At 36.3% G+C, this 18,058-nt stretch overlaps 1 protein-coding gene across 2 annotated transcripts in view; it reads right to left on the bottom strand.

Annotated features, from left to right (window-relative positions):
• Positions 1 to 17,426, bottom strand: part of Map4k5 (mitogen-activated protein kinase kinase kinase kinase 5) — a 76,331-nt gene extending 58,905 nt beyond the window's left edge. For both annotated transcript variants that reach the window (XM_013510334.1, XM_005376823.1), the window contains exons 1-3: positions 17,373 to 17,426; positions 864 to 954; positions 335 to 399 (exon numbers count right to left, since the gene is read on the bottom strand). In XM_013510334.1, the coding sequence (XP_013365788.1) occupies positions 335 to 399; positions 864 to 919 (121 nt within the window). In that variant the 5' untranslated portion in view covers positions 920 to 954; positions 17,373 to 17,426. The remainder of the gene's footprint in view (positions 1 to 334; positions 400 to 863; positions 955 to 17,372) is intronic.
• Positions 17,427 to 18,058: the final 632 nt, after the last annotated feature.

Raw genomic sequence — 18,058 nt, 5'->3', positions numbered from 1 at the left:
TTGTCTTTCTTGTTATTAAGACATATCTAATTTCCTTGATGTTGAATTTATTCTTATTTACCAGGAAGTTTAGGCAGTTTCACTTATAGATAAAACACTTTTCTATAGATGACATATAAAAATTTAGACTGTACAAATACTTTTGGATTTTTCAGTTCAGGCTCAGGCTAATTTAATCGGCTAACAAAAAAAATTACATTCTTTGTAGTACTCCAAGAACAAAGGAATGTAAAACAGTATATCCACCTATTAATTTCCCTATTAGCTGGAAATGTCAAACAACAATCATTAAAGTCAATGTCGATTTTAAATTATAAAGTTAAATTAACAGTACCGTGGTAAATATCTTGAAGTGATCCACCACCACAATATTCCATGCAAATCCATAGCTTTTCTCGACTAGTAAGAAAGAGAAAGAAAACTGTATTAGCTGTTAATTCTCAATCAGTAAAGTAAGTTCTCCTAAGGCTCTCGCTCTTAACATACCTGGGTCCAGGATGCACTGCAGAGTGCACAAAAAATTACCACAGCAACCTCTCCTCAACATACAGAAAAGCACATCAGTTTCGGTTTTGTTCTCTCCTTAAATGGTTTAGCATACGATCAGTTTTGTAAGGTAAAACACTTACTTATAATTATTCATGTTTCATTAAGGTTGCCAGGTAAAGTATAATCATATAAATGGAGGTGCCATGATTAATTACTGTATCATCAAGGAAGACCACATTAGACATTTTAGAACTTTCAACAATGTAATTTTTTAAATGCCCACCTGCAACAGCATTTACACGAAGAGAGGGAGAGTGGTGGCAAAGAAAATACAACCTACAAAGAGCAGATGCTTTAGGTGGGTTGATTTTTACCTGAGATAGCTCCCAAAATAGGCAACAATGTTGCAGTGTTTACATTCTTTAACCATAAATATTTCTTGTTGAATCAGAGAGAAATCATCTCCTGAAAAACAAAATAATTGGTCATCATGTTACTCAAAATCTCTGTAAATTCAAAAAAACTCTGTAATAAATACTATATACAGATGTGGAATTAAGCATTTCTAACACTTCAAAATATATTTTCTATGTTCTTTTTATAAAACTTGAAGGGTTAAGAATGTACAAATCTTTGAACTCACAGATGCTTCAAAAAATTTTTTTTTAAAGATAAGCTGAGAGACAGATGTTTACTATGGTATGGTTTAAAATGAGAGTAGTTAATTAAATTCTGCTATAGTTATAGATACTCTCACATTTTAAATATGTTTTGATGTGAAAATAGCTTCATGATATATTAGCTAAATATATACATGTATCTTCAAAAAACATGCTACTTGGGCCAGGGATGTAGCTCAGTGGCACAGCGGCTGCCTGGCAAGTGCAAGGTCCTGAGTTTGATGCCCAGTACCCAAACAAAAACAAAAAACCATGCAACTGTTATGCTTCGATGTTAAAATTGAAATGAATTTTGCTTTCTTCTCTTTTGTGTTATTATTTTCCAAGTTGCCTACAACGAACCTGCTTGAGTAGTTTTAGAAAAAATATTAAAATAAAGTATTGTTTATTTATAGGAATTTCATGGTAATTACAGAACAGTGCCATCTCCATCCAGCTTTTTTACATCAAACAGTGTTTATTTCAGTGAAATGACTCCATGTGTATCATGTAAAGACAGTCTACATAACTGTTAGTGCCTGAGCTCTCGATTACACACACCTCATTTAATATCTTAGCTCAGACTTTCACCGCAATTTCAACAACTTAACTGTTCTGCGCCAGTTTCTTCTGCTGATTAGCATCTGGATTCATTCTCTACTTAGCTTTCTTATCTACTACTTTCCCAAATATTCCATTCACTTATTCATTCACTTATTCACTCATTCACTTATTCATTCATTCATGTCTTTTTGGAGACAGGGCGTTGCTATGCAGTTCAGGCTGACCTTGAGCTCACTTTGTAGCCCAGGTTGGTCTCAAACTCCCAGAGATCCTCTTGCCTCAGCCTCCCAAGTGCTGGGATTACAGGCATGTGCCACCATGCCCAGCATCCCCATATTTAGTATATTAAATTGTTGGCCATTTCTGTAATGGATTCTTCTGTTTTTTTTTTGGTATTGGGAATCGAACTCAGGACCTTGAGCTTGCCAGGCAGGCACTCGTGTCACTGAGCTATATCCTCAGCCCTGTAATGGATTCCTATGTCCCCATGTGGATGATTATATAATTCCCTCAGTTGAGAATGTTGTGGGAAAGAGGTATTATACACAGTGCATAGCACATTTGATAGAATAAAGTCAGTAGCAGTACTACACTATGTTGGAAACTGAGAAAGATACAAATTTAAGTGTTCTTTGTTAGGACATCATTATAAAATACCCTTCATTTGATATTGTGTTACAGTAGTCTTTTGAAAAACAACTTCAGGTTTAAAGTCTGTGGTGTTCAGATGGACTCTGGCTATACCTCAGTCATCTTAAAAAATGATACAGAGCCAAGAAGGAAACTCTGAAATTGGGCCTTAGATAAATAAACAAAATCTTCACTGAACCCAGAGGTTGCTCTCTTTCATACTTTCCAATTACTGTGATTCGGAGTCAAACAATTTTTAAATAATTTTGCTATTCTATAAACACCTTTTAAGGAATCCACCATTATAAATGTAGTTTAAATATGTATTTAGTTTAGTTATTATATATCAATTCAGCCACTGTCTCAGTTATTTTCCTCTTGTTGCTGATACACAATACCTGACACCCGAAGTTAAAGGACGAAAGGTTTATTTAGCTTAGTTTGTAGAGGTTTCAGTCCATAATCGGCTAGCTCCAAGGCAGAGGGGCAACAGTTCATGGCAGTGGAAAGACAGCAAAAGCAACAATGGTGAGAGCAGGGACAAGCCTTTCTGTCCCTTATACTGTATGCGGGCCGCCCACCTGAGGCTGAGTGTAGCACTCACATCCTTAATCCCAGCATTGGACCATGAATCAGTCACAAACTCTAGATTCAGCTGCCTCAGAAAAGCCCAACTCCCATGACCCAGTGAGGCTCTGTCAGCGACATCCAGACACAAACCATAACAGCCACTAAGGAACTCTTTTCAACAGTCACTGCATGTAAACATTAACTGATACTTTAGTTATAGCATTTAGTAGTAACAATTTCCAAGGATTTAGGTAAACCAAATGATGCAATTTTCTGACTGAATAACAGTCTGAGTAAGTTATCCTTTAAGATAGCTGAGCTTTTATCTGTAAACTTGGACAAGTATTACATATGCTGTGTATATACAATAGAAAAATTCATTGCTTAATGATCTGCCAGTAACAGGATCAGTGGAGATAATCCAAACAGAAGACGACCTCACGTTCCTCATTATCAGTGCAGGCAAGAGTCAGTAGGCCTGAAGGCTGCCGCAGTCCGTCCGCCCACCCTGGTGGGGGGGAAGGCACAGCTACCCATGCCCACTGCCGACCACCAGGTACCACTTATCCGTCTCCTCCACCCGAGTCTTTTCCACTACAGCATTAGAATTTACTCTTCACACATGCTAATGCCCAATGACTGGCTATATTCTAGACTACCTCTCCTTCGTTTTAACAAGAAGCTCTGAAGCCAGCCATGGCGACCTGTGCCAGCAGCCCCAGCTTTCCGGAGGAGATGGGTGGGAGGACTGCTTGATTACATTCCTTGGGAGGCAGCTTCATGCCTTTTTCATCCCCTTACCTTCCTCTCCTTCCAGCTCTTATTGCCCTTCTCATTTCAGAAGGATCTATCTCCCTACTTCCTATTACCTTTTATTCTGCTCTTTATTTATTTTGGGTTTCTTATTTAAGAGAAACCATACAATATTTAAACTCATGTGTCTGATTTATTTCACTTACTAATGTGGTCTCATGGTGCATCCTTTGCCTAATTTTTTAATTTTTTTTTTTCTTTTTTTTTTTGTCTTTTTGAGACAGGGTCTCACTACGCAGTTTAGGCTGGCCTTGAGCTCACTTTGTAGCCCAGGATGGTCTCACTTGCAGTGATCCTCCCACCTCAGCCTCCTGAGTGCTGGGATATCTTTCTTTTATGCTGAAAAATTCTTCAGCTAACTTGGGTTTTTCTCATGAGGAGTCACTTCACATATGGTGCTTAACTTCTTAGTGGTGTTTAAATTCTTAAACAGAACTGTCAAAATTGGTAATATGGCTGAATTAATACTACTAGTAACAAACCACTACTGCTTGGGGAAAATCAGCTCTGACTCTGACACTACAACTTAACCAAGTTGGTGGTGACAAGCTATGTGACGTTTCTATCCAGAAAGGTGGGGTCTTGGTGACAGTGAGCAACAGTTCTCTACAGATACGGCTGAGAGCAAGAATTCACAGACAGAAGTCATTCCCAATGCAGACATTTGGGGTACGTGCCTTCTTTAATACATACAGCTTACTAAATCAAGTCGAATTCTGGGAACATTCTTCCTGTATCTGTTGTTTTAAGCCTTAATGCAAAGGAGGCAGAGAATTCTGTGAAGTGAGGTTGTATCATGCAATGGACTGACATAAAGATACTATTTTTGAAAGCCATTCTGGTAGGGAGATACACTGAACAGTTATCTACCACAGATGTAATTATGCTTTGATGGCCTAGATCAGCCTTGTCAAAAGGATCTGAGATTTGGATGATCTATTTTATTCTTCTATATGATGCCCATTTAGGTGGTAGTTTACTTCCCACTAAAATTCATTCAGTTGAGAAGTGTAGGTTTTGAGAAGTTATTTTCTCAAAGTTTCATTCTTGTATTTTGGCAAGGTTAAGGAAGAGACTGGTTGACAAATGCAGTGTCTCAGCATCATCAGTTCCGACCTTCTAATATTTCCATCTGAATGTCTTGGTAGCACTCTGAATTTAATACACCCTAAAGTACCAACCTCTTCTATTAAAAACAAGTTTTATCTTCCTGACATTCCCGTTTGTGTTAGTGTGTTTTATTCTAAAGGTATAACCATTGCCAGCCTTTCCTTATCCCTGTGAGAAAATCCACTTCCATTCAGCAGGAACTACTATTTGTGCAGTGCGTCTCGTTTGCTGAAGGGACCAGGGTGGGCAACTGGATGGTGAAGATGTAATTCACAGCTTGGTATGAGCTAATCACATTTGCCTGAAGATGTGAACCACGGCGACGGTCTGTTGTCAGCAACAGAGCTGCATTAAAAGTGGGCTATTAGAGTAAAAGGCCGTGGACTTTTAATGATTATGGCCAATGTTCCTAGAGATGTCCTGCTGGAAACCTTGTTGCTGAGTGTGCCCTTATACAGAAAAGGACTCCACTAGAGATTCAATGTTTGGGCATATTTTTTTTCCCTCTATTCTCTGATAAGGGCAGCTACGGGTCACACCAAAGCACAGGCAGAAAGAGATGGGGACCACTGAGGTCAGGTACTTATAATCTGGCTGTTTAAGGAATGTAAGGTTTGTGTGTTAAGACAGTTCAGCCTAATATTCCTAAGAAAAAGCAACCTACTTCAGTCAGAAAGAGAATCCAGGGGGTGACAAGAGAGATGGTACATTGTGTCTGAGATAGTAAATACTGGAACCAATCCTAATTAAAAGGTAATTAAATGATTAAAAGCTCCTCAGACTGGCTTGAGCCCTACGAAGTAGCTGTAAAGAAGAAATGAAAGTGCAGAGATGTATTAGTTATGAAACAGTGGATTCTAGAAGGTATTGATATTAGGGATTTGTGTTTTACATTTTTTGGAAAAACCACTGTATCATTGTTCAAGTTTAGCATGCTCAGTGAGCACTAAAGCAGCAACCACAGCCTTCATCTCTGTTCTGAGGCCAGTGATCTGAGACGGAATTGCTAATAAGGCCACCAAGTACTGCACGACCCTGAATGCCAGGTTCTGTGATGGACGAGGCCTACTACTGTCCATTGTTCCCACGCCATCACCTGTCCAGCACCACACTGCAACTCTAGGCTATACTTTTACACTGAAGTCGGCAAACATGATACTCTAAACAGATACAACCTTAGTATCAGGTTAACTTTAGGGGCTAGACTTTGTTCCTAGTTTCTTAGTTTTAAATAAAATTATCCAATACCAGTGTTTACTTAGCTATCAGTGGCTTTTCCTATGATTAGCTCATCAAAACAGTATCAAGTTACATCCTAAAAGGACCTTCTAGGTAACATTTGTAATAAATATCCTCATAAGGATTTCTTGCAATTGTAAAAAATCCTAAAGCAATATACCCTCAGATTCAAAAAAGGTACTAAGCATTAAGCATTTGGTTGCGGCAAGACACAATGCAGTTGGATTCACCACCCTCCTCCCCCCAGTAACACGGTAGATCACAGATTTGCCAAAGCAAATAATTAAACCAGTATCTATAATTTGTAGACAGCTATGTCTCCAAGATTAAAATCTGTGTTCATCAAACCCCTAAACATTCTGGAGAAGAATGTAAGGTTGACTAATATTAGCAAAATATTCCCATTTGGATCCTCTATTGACAAAATTTAACTAAGAACATACACATCCCACATGGGCACCAATGAGAACCACCATTTTCATACTTCTATGTTTTATTCCATATTATTGTAGCCACATTAATTTAACTCTCTGAGAAGCAGCAGCCAATGCAGAAAAGAATGAAAAAAAATCACCTCTAAAGCCACCATTTCCTTTCATTCCTGTAAGTACAACTGAGATCCCTCTTATGTATATACAAATTGTACTCATACTCCAATGTTTCACACATGCTTTTGACTCCATAATATTTCTGACGTATTGCCCATGTCCCTGAAAACCATTTAAGACACATGAATTGGAAGGGCACAAATAAACATATGTCTTTTTATAAATGATCTGATCTTATATGAAGAAAACCCTAAAGATTCTACCCAAAATCCGTTAGAACTGATAAATCTGGATGGAATTTCAAGGGATCCTATTATCATTTAAATGTGGTCTCCCAAAAACTTGAGCATGCTGACCTCATCAACAGATTAATCCAATGGTGAGTTCACGGATGAGTGTGCTGTTAGAAGGTGGGGCCTAGCTAGAGAAGGTGGGTGACTGAGGGTGCAAACTAACAGGTATATTCTTGTCCCCCCAGCCCCCTTTTTTTCCTCTGCCACTTCTTGCTCCGCTTCCAGGCTGTCACGAGGTGAGCAGCTTTCCTCTACCATGCCCTCTGCTAGTGTTTCTGCAAAGCTATACAATCACAGACTGAAACCACAAGCCAAATCAAACTTTTCTTGCATTAGTCAGCTTTTCCTTGCTGTGACCAAAATACCCGACATCTACAACTTAAAGAATGAAAGGTTTATTTTGGCTCACAATTTCAGAGGTTTCAGTACATGGTGGACAAGCTCAGAGGCAGAAACAGGGAGAAGATGTAGATGAAAGTGTCTCACCTCATGGTAGCCAGGAAGCAGAGAGAGAGGAAAAGAGCCAGGGAGGATGGGGCCAGGGATGAATCACATGCTTCAAAGGCATGCCCCCAGTGACGACTTCCACAGCCCCCGTCTCCTAACATCCTATTCAGTCATAAACTCATGAACGGGTTATCCATTGATAAATTAGTGCCCTCACAATCCAGTCATCTCACTAGGTGTCTCTCTGTCCAATCAACACTGACCATCATAATATACACCCGTACCCCTACTTCTGGGTATATGTGCAAACATCATACCCAGGGTCTTAAAGAGGTATACGTATGCCCACATTCATCAAAGCACTACTCACGCAAGTCAAGAGCTAGTAGCAACCTAAACGGGCTTCCATGAATGAATGTGTAAACGAAATGTGAAATACATACAATGGAAACTATGCAGCCTTAAAAAGGGCAGAAAGCCTATCACATACAACACGGATGAACACTGAGGACATTATGCTACGTGAAGGAATCTAGTCAGAAAAATATAAGCACTGTATGATTCCACTTGTATGAAGCACCTACAATAGTAAATTTAGAGACACAAAAAGTAGGATCATGTTTACTATCAACTGTGGAAAAGGGAGTTAATGGATATAGTTCCAATTTTATAAGATTAAAAATTTTAGAAAATCTGTCTCACCTCATGAATTATATACTTACAAAGCTAAGATAGCAAATTTATGACATGTGCTCTTAACTATCATAAAAAATTAAATTATGTAAATATAGCTTAACTTAATATTTTAATACAGTTGCATGTTCAAGTTAAAAATACTTTTAAACATACATACGTGTGTGTGCGTGTGTGTGTGTGTGTAGGTATGTTTAAAAAGCTGGATATAGTGTAGTACAGCTGCAATCTCAGCATTTTGGGAGGCTCAGGCAGGAGGACTTGAGTTCAAGCCCAGGGCAATGTAGTAACTTAGTGAGACTGTCTAAAAATAAAAAAATTAAAAAGGGATGGAAATATAGGTCAGTGCAGAAGCCCTGAGTTCAATCTTCAATACCACAAAACAACCAACCAACCAACCATCCAACCAACCAAATAATAGTAATCTAAGTGTTTTTTTATCATTTATAGGAAAATCACAAGGTAAAAAATTAGATCTTTAATTAACACATGGAACATCAGGCAATATCAAAAGTTTTCTGCACTGGTAAATACTAAATATATTTCTGATGTTTATGAAATAAACCAAGTTAAAGGTAGATAACAAAGGGAAAACTGATTTTAGTGGTGGCTCAACGCACAGCTAATAAATTAACAGTACCAATTCTAGAAAACCAATGAATGCAATGTTAAATATTCCATCTGCTAAGTTTCACATGTTCATGAAAAAAATACTGTATCACAATGTTGGCACTCTTGTGAATTTGACTGTTTTGGCTGATAATAAGAAAATATAATTTTTTTCCCATTGAGGAAAATGAATATAGAATGTTAGTAAGTAAAATGTTATTTCTAGTAAATTTTCTTTGGAACGCCCCTCTTAGGTGCTAAAAACTTCAGAGAGAAAAACGGTATCAGTTTTGAATTTACTTTAGAATCAGAAACTGAATCATCAGTTTTGAATCTGACATTGAAGATTATATTTCATTTAGTATAAAGTAACAAAAAATACTGACTGCAATTTAATTTTGTGCTCTAAAGTAAACTGGAAAACAGAGTATGTTGGCTTTACAAGTAATTTGGTTTTTGTTTGTTTCTTGGTGATAGTGGGACTGAGCCCAGGACCTCTGCACTTAGCTACATCTCTAGCTCTTTTTAACTGCTTTATTTTGAGACAGGGTTTCACTAAATCACTACATTGCCCAGGCTGGGCTCAAATTCATGATCCTCCTGCCTCGGTCTCCCAGAGCACAGGAATTACAGCCATGCGCCAAAGCCTGTCTTCTAACTTTTTTTTTTAAGGCACAACACTTCTAGTTAACCACTGTTGGTTTTCTACATATATTACTTAAAACCAATACAAATAAATTTTTTTGTGTGTACGTTTGTGCTCTTGACTTCCCACTTCTCACCAATTTAAACCTGACTTGTCTAAACAGCAAACACTGGGTACAAATATTGTACTTACATTCTTAAAAATTGAGATTGTTAAATTTTCAAATAGTGTTTCTGAAAAGCAGTACCATATTAGGTAGTACTCAACTAGAGTAGCTAACATATTTTCTATTTGGCCAAAGCACCTGTTTATCATTACTTTCAAGAACCTTGGTAAGGCAAATTAATGGCTACTTAAGTCTTTGGGTATCTTTGGACTTCTTTTCACTTATTATACTTTATCTGCTTATATTTCCAGGCAACAGGATGAAGTATTTCTTGGTGGTGTAAGTTTTAAACATTTGTTGAAAGATATTTAAAGATTCCTACTAATTTTGAAAACTCCCTAAGAAAATACGTTTAACTTACTTTATTTAAAAATACAGTAATGGCCTACTTCATGACTATTTCCAAATTAGTATTTTAAAAAATAAGTAAGTGAATAAAGAAAAGTTTATCCACTAATCATGTAGAGCAGTGATTTTCTTACTTCTATTCCCATAAGGATAACAATATTTAACAAACTGTACTTTACCTAAGTTTAAAGTAACATTATGTAGTTTCACCATAAAAGAGGGATAATGAGATGAGAGGAGAAAGAAGAAGGGAAAGTAGGATTCTGACCATAAGCTTTCCGAGGGATTCTGTTCCTGCTCTGGCTGTCTGCCACTATTAGCTACAGACTACGGAGCAAAATAGGCATCTGTAAAACGAGTTAGACAGTAGGCTGAAATTCAGACAGAAGGCAGGAAAACAAGGTGGCATGCACCACAATAATGTCTCCCTGCTCTCCTAGGGAGCTCCTGAGGCCTGATCAAACAGATGAAAAATGCAGCTAATACACAGTATCAGTGGTAGTTCTATGCTGATCACGGCAAGTCAAATTTGACTTCATGCCACTATTTGTAATACTATATTTAGTAAGTAGCTACTACAAAAAATGAGATGGAAACAGTTAAATCATTCTTGAAAATAGTCATTTGCTTGTGTATACAAAGGATAACAAGAACACAGGAAAGAATGGTCACTTCATTTTCTTTCACAATTGTTTTGTAGCTAATTAAAATACTAATGCTCTGTGTTAATCTATTTTTATTTTTAACTCTGAGGCTTATTTTAGTAACTAATTTTATTAACTAATAGGAAGAGTTTCAAAAGCAATCTGTTGCAGTAAAATTTTGATCATCATATAAAATTAAACTGCCAGGAGCAAGTCAGTAAATCATTAATAAAATTTAGGACTCTGTAATTACTATAAACTATTTTTAACTGTTGGGAAAAAGTACAGTTAAATCTACAGCTGTGATTTTACTTACTTAAAAATGTCTTCTTTATATTTTTTCCAGACATAAGGCTTTTTCTAGGTCGTATTGGCAAATAATTATCTTTTCATGTCTAAATAAATTCTAAACCAGTTCATCTGTTAAATCAATACAAGGAAGTGCTTTTGTATTGTTCTGGCTTTAGTGCAATTTTTTTAAAAGCTGCTAAATGCAGTTAAGAATTCAGTTTTAAAATACAGCTATTCCTGGAATTTTAAAAAGTACTGAACTGAATGTTGGGGAAATTAATGTACTATCATATAGTATTTTTGATCTAAACATTAATTTAAGTCTGTTCAAATATCTACTTTGGCTTTACTGACAATGCTAAAAGAAACACTGATCCCTCTCAAAAATTCTATAGAAAAATGAAGAAAGGAAACACAGGATGCAGAAGACAAAGAATTTACTTCGAAAGTGAATGTTAGATAACAGTGCTTCAAATTTTCGGGGAAATGAAAGGAAAAAGGAAGAGTATAAGTAAATTAAGGAAGGAAATAAAAAGAATGCTGGTATACTTAGGAGGTGGGAAACTAAAGAAAAATACTTGTATAGAACTAATAAAAGCCTTAGAAAGAAGAAGGTGTAGAAACAAAAGAGACAAGTAAGCCACTGATGTGGTGGTATACTTAAAAAAAAATTAACATTACAGAAAGAAGATACCTAAAGAGAAACCTGACTGGAGAAAAAACTGATAAGAATTATAGATACTCAAGAGCTATGAGGAATAACCGGCATTCCTAAGGCAAGGAAAATTTTTAAAAATCCAAGAATCTTGAGACAAGGTCTTGCTATGCAGTTCAGGTTAGCTTCAAACCTCAATCCTTCTGCCTCAGTCTCCTGAGTGCTGGGATTAAAGATGTGTACCCCAACAGCTGGCTTAAAAGAAACTTGCTTGAAATAGAGAAAAGACTCTTAATTGCAGGTTAAAAAAAAAGATCACTGTGTTTCGGGGGAAAAAATCTGTAGGAAATTAATTTGTATACTAAGATATACTGTATTCTGTTGTAATGACTACTCTGAACCATAAAAGCTTCTGCTCTAACCAGCAATCAGGCAGAAGAAGCAAGTCAGCTACGAAAGGAAACATACCCGGCAGGCCCTACAGTTCTCTACAGCACTATTCAAGGCAGAAAATGTGTGCAGATTTTCTGAGATAAGAGAATACGTGACTCAATCATCCTATACCTACGTAAATGCCATTCTTGGTCAAAGGCAACAGAAAACACATCTGTAATGCTCTTTTGTAGAAAGAGTATTTATTTCATGTCCAGTATGTGCCTATTTTGCCCTTGGTGCTGAAATACAGCAGTGAAGACAGATCACTATTCTTATAGATCTTACCTTCTAGGAGAGAAAGGCAAGTATATTTAAGAAAAGTAATCAGCAGCCACCCCCATGTGAAGAACTAAAGTAACAAGGGCTTGAGTGACTACACCTAATTAGCCTCTTTGCACACGTGGTATGTAAGCTGGCTCTGAACAACCAGAGGCTTTCTGAATAAAGATGAAAACAGTACCTTGGGCAGAACAGGACTAGCTTAGCAGATCACGTAGGGTTTTATGAGCAAGGCTGAAAGTCTGTATAGGATTCTAAGTGGAGGCACAAAGCCTCAAGCAAATTTTAAGCAGAAGGGAGCTATGATCTTATTTATGTTTTAAATGTTCAGTACCGTGGCTCTGCAGAAACTAGATGGTGGGAAATGGGAAGTGTGGAGAAGGACAGGGAGGTCAGGCATAAAATGACGGCAATAGAGAAAAGATGGGTTGAGGACATGCTTTAGAGGTAGAGCTGAAGAATTTGCTGACAGATTGACTCTGGAATACAAGTGAAAAAGAGAAGTCAAGATTAATGCTCAGATTTTTGGCCTGCTTAACTAATGGGGAAGACTTAGGGAAAAACAGGTTTAGGAAGAACAACTAATTTATGGAATCAACAAATTATTATTTCTAACACAGAAAAATCTTTTATGATGTGGCTTGTCATACTGATAGCTTATACAAAATACTAAAGTCAAAATGGCAAGGATATGACATAAAAATCAATATTGGGCACTATTCTATTTAAACAGAAAGTTGAGTCTAAATAATCAGTCCCTATATGTATAGACACAGTTCTTAGAAGATACACAGATGAGTAGGTACTCATACCCCACAGAAAGTTGTGACTAAAACCCCAAAATAAACCAATGACTTCAAACTGCGGGGGAGGTGAATAGGCAGGAAGAATATAAATGTGCAAATACACCTTTGACCTAGGAAGTCAACAGAGCACGTTTCATTCCTTAAGGAAAGAGGTAATGAAATTCCACAAATTTCAAGTATATTATTTGAAGTTTTACAAGCTACCCTTTGTGTTGTTGTTGTTTTTTTTTTTTTTTTCCCAGTACCGGGAATCGAACTCACAACCTCACACTTGCCAGGCAGGCGCTGTGCCACTGAGCTAAATCCCCAGCTCTACAAGCTATCCTTTGATAAAACTGTAGACAGAGCTGCTGCATGGTGACACATGAGTGTAATACTAACATTTTGGGACACTGAGGCAGGAGGATTTCAAGTTCCTGCCCAGTCTGGGTAACTTAGCGAGAACCTGTATCAAAATCTAAAAAGGGCTGATGACATAGCTGAGGGAAAAGGCCCCAAAGTTCAATCCTTAGTGAATCTCCCCTCCCCTTAAAAAGCTAGGCATAGTGGTGCATGCTGACATGATATTCCAAGCATTCTGGTAGGCTGAAGGAGGAGGATCCTGAGTTTAAGCTCAGCCCAGGCAACTTAGTGACTCAGTGAGACCCTGTCTCAAAAATAAGAAAATAAAAAATGGGGCTGGGAATGTAACTCAGTGGTAGAGCACTCCTGAATTACATCCCCAATACCATACACATACACACAAAAGAAAAACAAACCATAAAAGAAACTCCTACAGACTGTGTATCATTCAAATTATCAATAGCAAAAGGAAAAGAAACCCTCAGTCATAATTTTTTTTTAAAGCTTCCAGGAGGAAACTGGAGATGTAGCTCAGTGGTGGAACATAATAAATGTAAAATCAAAGATCTCTTTACATAATAATAGTGACAAACTCTATTAAAAGAGGAAGGATTCAGATTGGGTTCAGAAAACTCAAGAGTAACTTTTTACAAACGAAATGCCTACAATACTGCTGACCTAAAAAGAATTAAAGTACAAAACTTACAAAAGAACACAGTGTCGTGAGACAGCATGACTGTAAGAGATACACTCAAGTCTTCAGTAGTTAAGAATGCTTATTGGATCGAATCCCTGTGAATGTACAATGTTCTCAGCCATAAATCGTTTCTAAAAACCTTCAAATGTATTTCATGTAGTAGAAACTTATAGAAGTATGTAATATAAAAACTTGATGTTAATTATTTGTGTAGAATGCTACAGACAAACACGATAAAAGGAGATATAAAATAGGGGGAAAAAGTACAAAATGATAGGCCCAGATATACCAGGTCTCTCACTGGTACACATTATATAAATTTTAAAGAAGAAAGCAGGGTTGGCAGTGCCGGAGCTTCATCAGTCACACTCAGGGTAAAAGCATCAAAAGGCACCAGAGGAGGGAACGTCTAAAGACAAAGGGTATCAGCAGCAGTGAGAACGACTGACATGACTGATCAGCATGACCCACTAACACGCTATGTATGTATCTTTACTCAGTCTCCCTTGCTGGAACTCAAGCACCACGAGAACAAGGTCTTTACTTTTGTTGTTCTTTTCTGCATTCCTGCCCTCTAGGATACACCCTGCATATATTACGCATTCAATAACTGCTTATTAATGAATAAATGAAGATACAGTTATGGACCTCAGGAGTCAGTTCAGAACATTATTTAACTATTGGAAGCATTATCCTAAAATTTAAAAATCTGGGGCCAAAATAATCATTATATAGAATACGATTGTACAGGTATAAAAAAATTTAAAAGATGTGAAAACTACAAAAAACAGTATGAATTCTTTTTTTTTTTTTTCAGTATGAATTCTTTAAGACTGCCAGAGACAGAACATGTCTGACAAAATCAGTAACTTACATAATATCAACAGTAACACATTTTGAAATTTTATGTAATTAACAAAGGCTCAAAAATGAGGAAGCTAGGCTTGATGGTATATGCCTGTAGTTCCAACTACTTAGGAGACTGAGGCAGGAGGACTGCTGAAGCCCAGGAGTTTGAGGTCAACCCAGGCAACATAGCAAGATGCTATCTCTAAACAAAAACAAACATCTAAATTAATCTTGTGGGTATCTTCTCCCACTTCATAAAAATGATTTAATATTCTACTGAAAAAAGAGAAAAACAAAAAAAATCTAAAAAAAAAAACCAATGAGGATTATAATATATAATGAAAAGTTCAAACCTGTGAATAAAAGATTTCATAGTAATGGCTTAGGGAAACTGCAGCCATTTGAAAAAGAACAGAACAAGACCTCTCTTACCCCTTATGACAAAATCATTCCTGATGGAGCAAATATTTAAACTCTGAAAGAAAACAGTTGGGAGAAATTACAGTTAAATTTTTTTATAGCTATCTAGTAGAAAGGCTTAAGTACGGGAAAGACAGAGAGAAAAAAAGCAACTTTAAGAGAAAAATAATACTTCTACGTGGACAAGAAAAGTATCCTAAGCATAGTGCGAAGACAGAAAACAAACTGGGAGAAAATTAAAACCCGGTGAGTTGCTAGTGTTAAAGTGCTAGCAACATCAATAATAAAAGATGACCTGGCAGAAGGGAAGCAAAGCATAAAATAGGCAATCACAGGAAGTAAAAGTGGCTAAACACAGTACTAAGACCACATCATCAGCATTTACTGAACGTCTATGTTTTCTTTTTGAAGGGAAGATTTTATATATTACTCCATCCTATCTTCATATCTAAGTGGCCCCTAATATAAAATCAGAAGCTTTTACAAAACAAGTGAGGCTGGCATGGTAGCACACACCTGTAATAATCCCAGCATTCTGGAGGCTGAAGCAGGAGGATCGCTACAAGTTTGAGGACACTGTGCTACACAGAGTGAGTTCAAGGCCAGCCTAGGCTACACAGCAACGCTCTGTCTCAAAAAACCAAAAAGTGAGAAGTTCTAGTCTTTTAAAGGGTCTTAAATGCAAGACACCAGCATTTAATCCTTTTATGTTAATAACAGCATATGCATGACATAGTTTTCTCTTTTCATTGCATTGTCTCCCTCTGTTAATTCCAATATATGGCTTATTAAGAAATCAGACTCATACGATTTTAAAAATATAGTCAGTAATTCATTATATGAATTATAATTATCTACATGTTCAAGTCAAATAAATAAAAAAGTCTTGTAGCAAGGCCAGTGACTCAATGCAGACAGAAAAGGGATACCTATCTTTGTTTCCTGTGGACTATACCCATTCCTTGAACAGAACTTTGAGTATTCACTCAAGTAACTCTTCTAAGAGAGGCATATGTTTGTACAGTTCTCTTATATTTCCTTCTTTTGTATCAGTGACATTCTGAAATTCATGCTATATCTATCAAGTATACTGAGTATGAGGACTCTAAAATAGTGTTTCTTTTTTTTTATTTTTTGTTTTTGTTTTTCTTTTTGAGACAGGGTCTTGCTATGCAGTTCAGGCTGGCATTGAGCTCACTTTGTAGCCCAGGCTGGTCTTGAACCTGCAAGGATCCTCTTGCCTCAGCCTCTTCAGTGCTGGGATTACAGGCATGCACCACCACGCCAGGCATAAAATAGTGTTACAATAATTTCAAATACTGTTGCATTTGAAAGTCTAATTTTAAAGTATTCCAGTATATTCTACTTTAGTAATATCATCTCTCTAATGAATTATGCATAAAATGATCCAAAGATTGTATTTGAAACAAAAAAATTTAACTGCTCAAATTTTAAGAAACTGGCATAGTTATGGTCACACAGTATTACATGCATCCGTTTATAAACCTGCAAACAGATCACCAAAATATTCATGTACCTGGCCAAAAATTACTACTGATTGCATTAGAACCTTCTAGGATACCAAAATTAAAAAACTGATTAGGTTTTATACAGTTTTATTTTAAAAATGAATTAGTGTGTTTTAAAATAGTCTCCCAATACACGTAAGTGCTAAATATAAGCATTAAGCTAAGATCAGAACTATCAAAGCTAAATCAACTAGTCAGGGAACAGCTGACAGAATATCATTATCCTGAATATTATATGAATATCCCCCCAAAAGCATTGAATACTTTCCTAATCAACTTTTCATAATAGCTAAAACTAAAATTAAAATATTATAATTGTAAATTACTTTAAAATTATCAGCTAATACATCTTCCAATTTTTCATATGCACATTTCAAATTTTATTTAGCAAAACTGTCACATCAAACTTGCCTTTAATTATCTTCAGTGGAATTTAGTATACCATAATGCAGATATCCTACCAACTTGCCAGAACATATAAAGGCTTCCATTGGGAAGAAGGAAAACAAGGAAGGTAATATGGAGTATGTCTCTAAGTCCTGTATTTATGAACTGGAGAAGAAAATTGTTCCAAAATTATCTTAAGGATTTTAATACATACCAGGCTCCAACTTGATAATTTTTACTGCAGCTAACTCTCCTGTGTGTACATTTCTGGCCTACAAGTAAAAATGAAAACAAAAATTTAAAATAGTTTGTTAGTTACACAAATGCTACTTGTCACTGTTATTTATCAACCATGCTTCTAATAAAACTGAAAACCAAAATCTTTCTTCCCAATAAAATTAGTACATTCATTTTCAATAAAGAAAAATACAGGAAAGACAAAATATTTTTAAAAATTATCTTAGTTCTACCAGTAAAAATAGTTACTGCTCAGAATTTTGGTATATTGCCTATAAGTCTTTACAACTGGGTTAATTTTTTCAACAATTAAAAAGCTCCTGCTAAAAGAAGTAAGTTCTGGTGTTATATTCTACAGTAGAGTGGTTATAGGTAATTGTGTATTGCATATTTCAAAAAAGCTAGAAAGATTTTGAAATGTTACCATTACCAAGAGATAAAGTTTGAAGAGATACACCTGTTTACCTTGATTGGAACCTTACATAGTGTATACATTTATCAAAATATCATACAGACCTCAAAAATATGTACAATTTCTATTTCTCACTATAAAAATAAATGACGTTTTCATATAGCCCACAAAGCAAAAACACCATCTTTTTCACTTATACTATAAACATAATTATATAGCACTCAAGCAAAAAAAAAAAAACCAAATCATCT

This window comes from Chinchilla lanigera, unplaced genomic scaffold (assembly GCF_000276665.1).
Source record: "Chinchilla lanigera isolate Chin_1 unplaced genomic scaffold, ChiLan1.0 scaffold00008, whole genome shotgun sequence".
Classification (NCBI taxonomy): Eukaryota; Metazoa; Chordata; class Mammalia; order Rodentia; family Chinchillidae; genus Chinchilla; species Chinchilla lanigera.
This window is presented reverse-complemented; position numbering and strand designations above follow the sequence as displayed.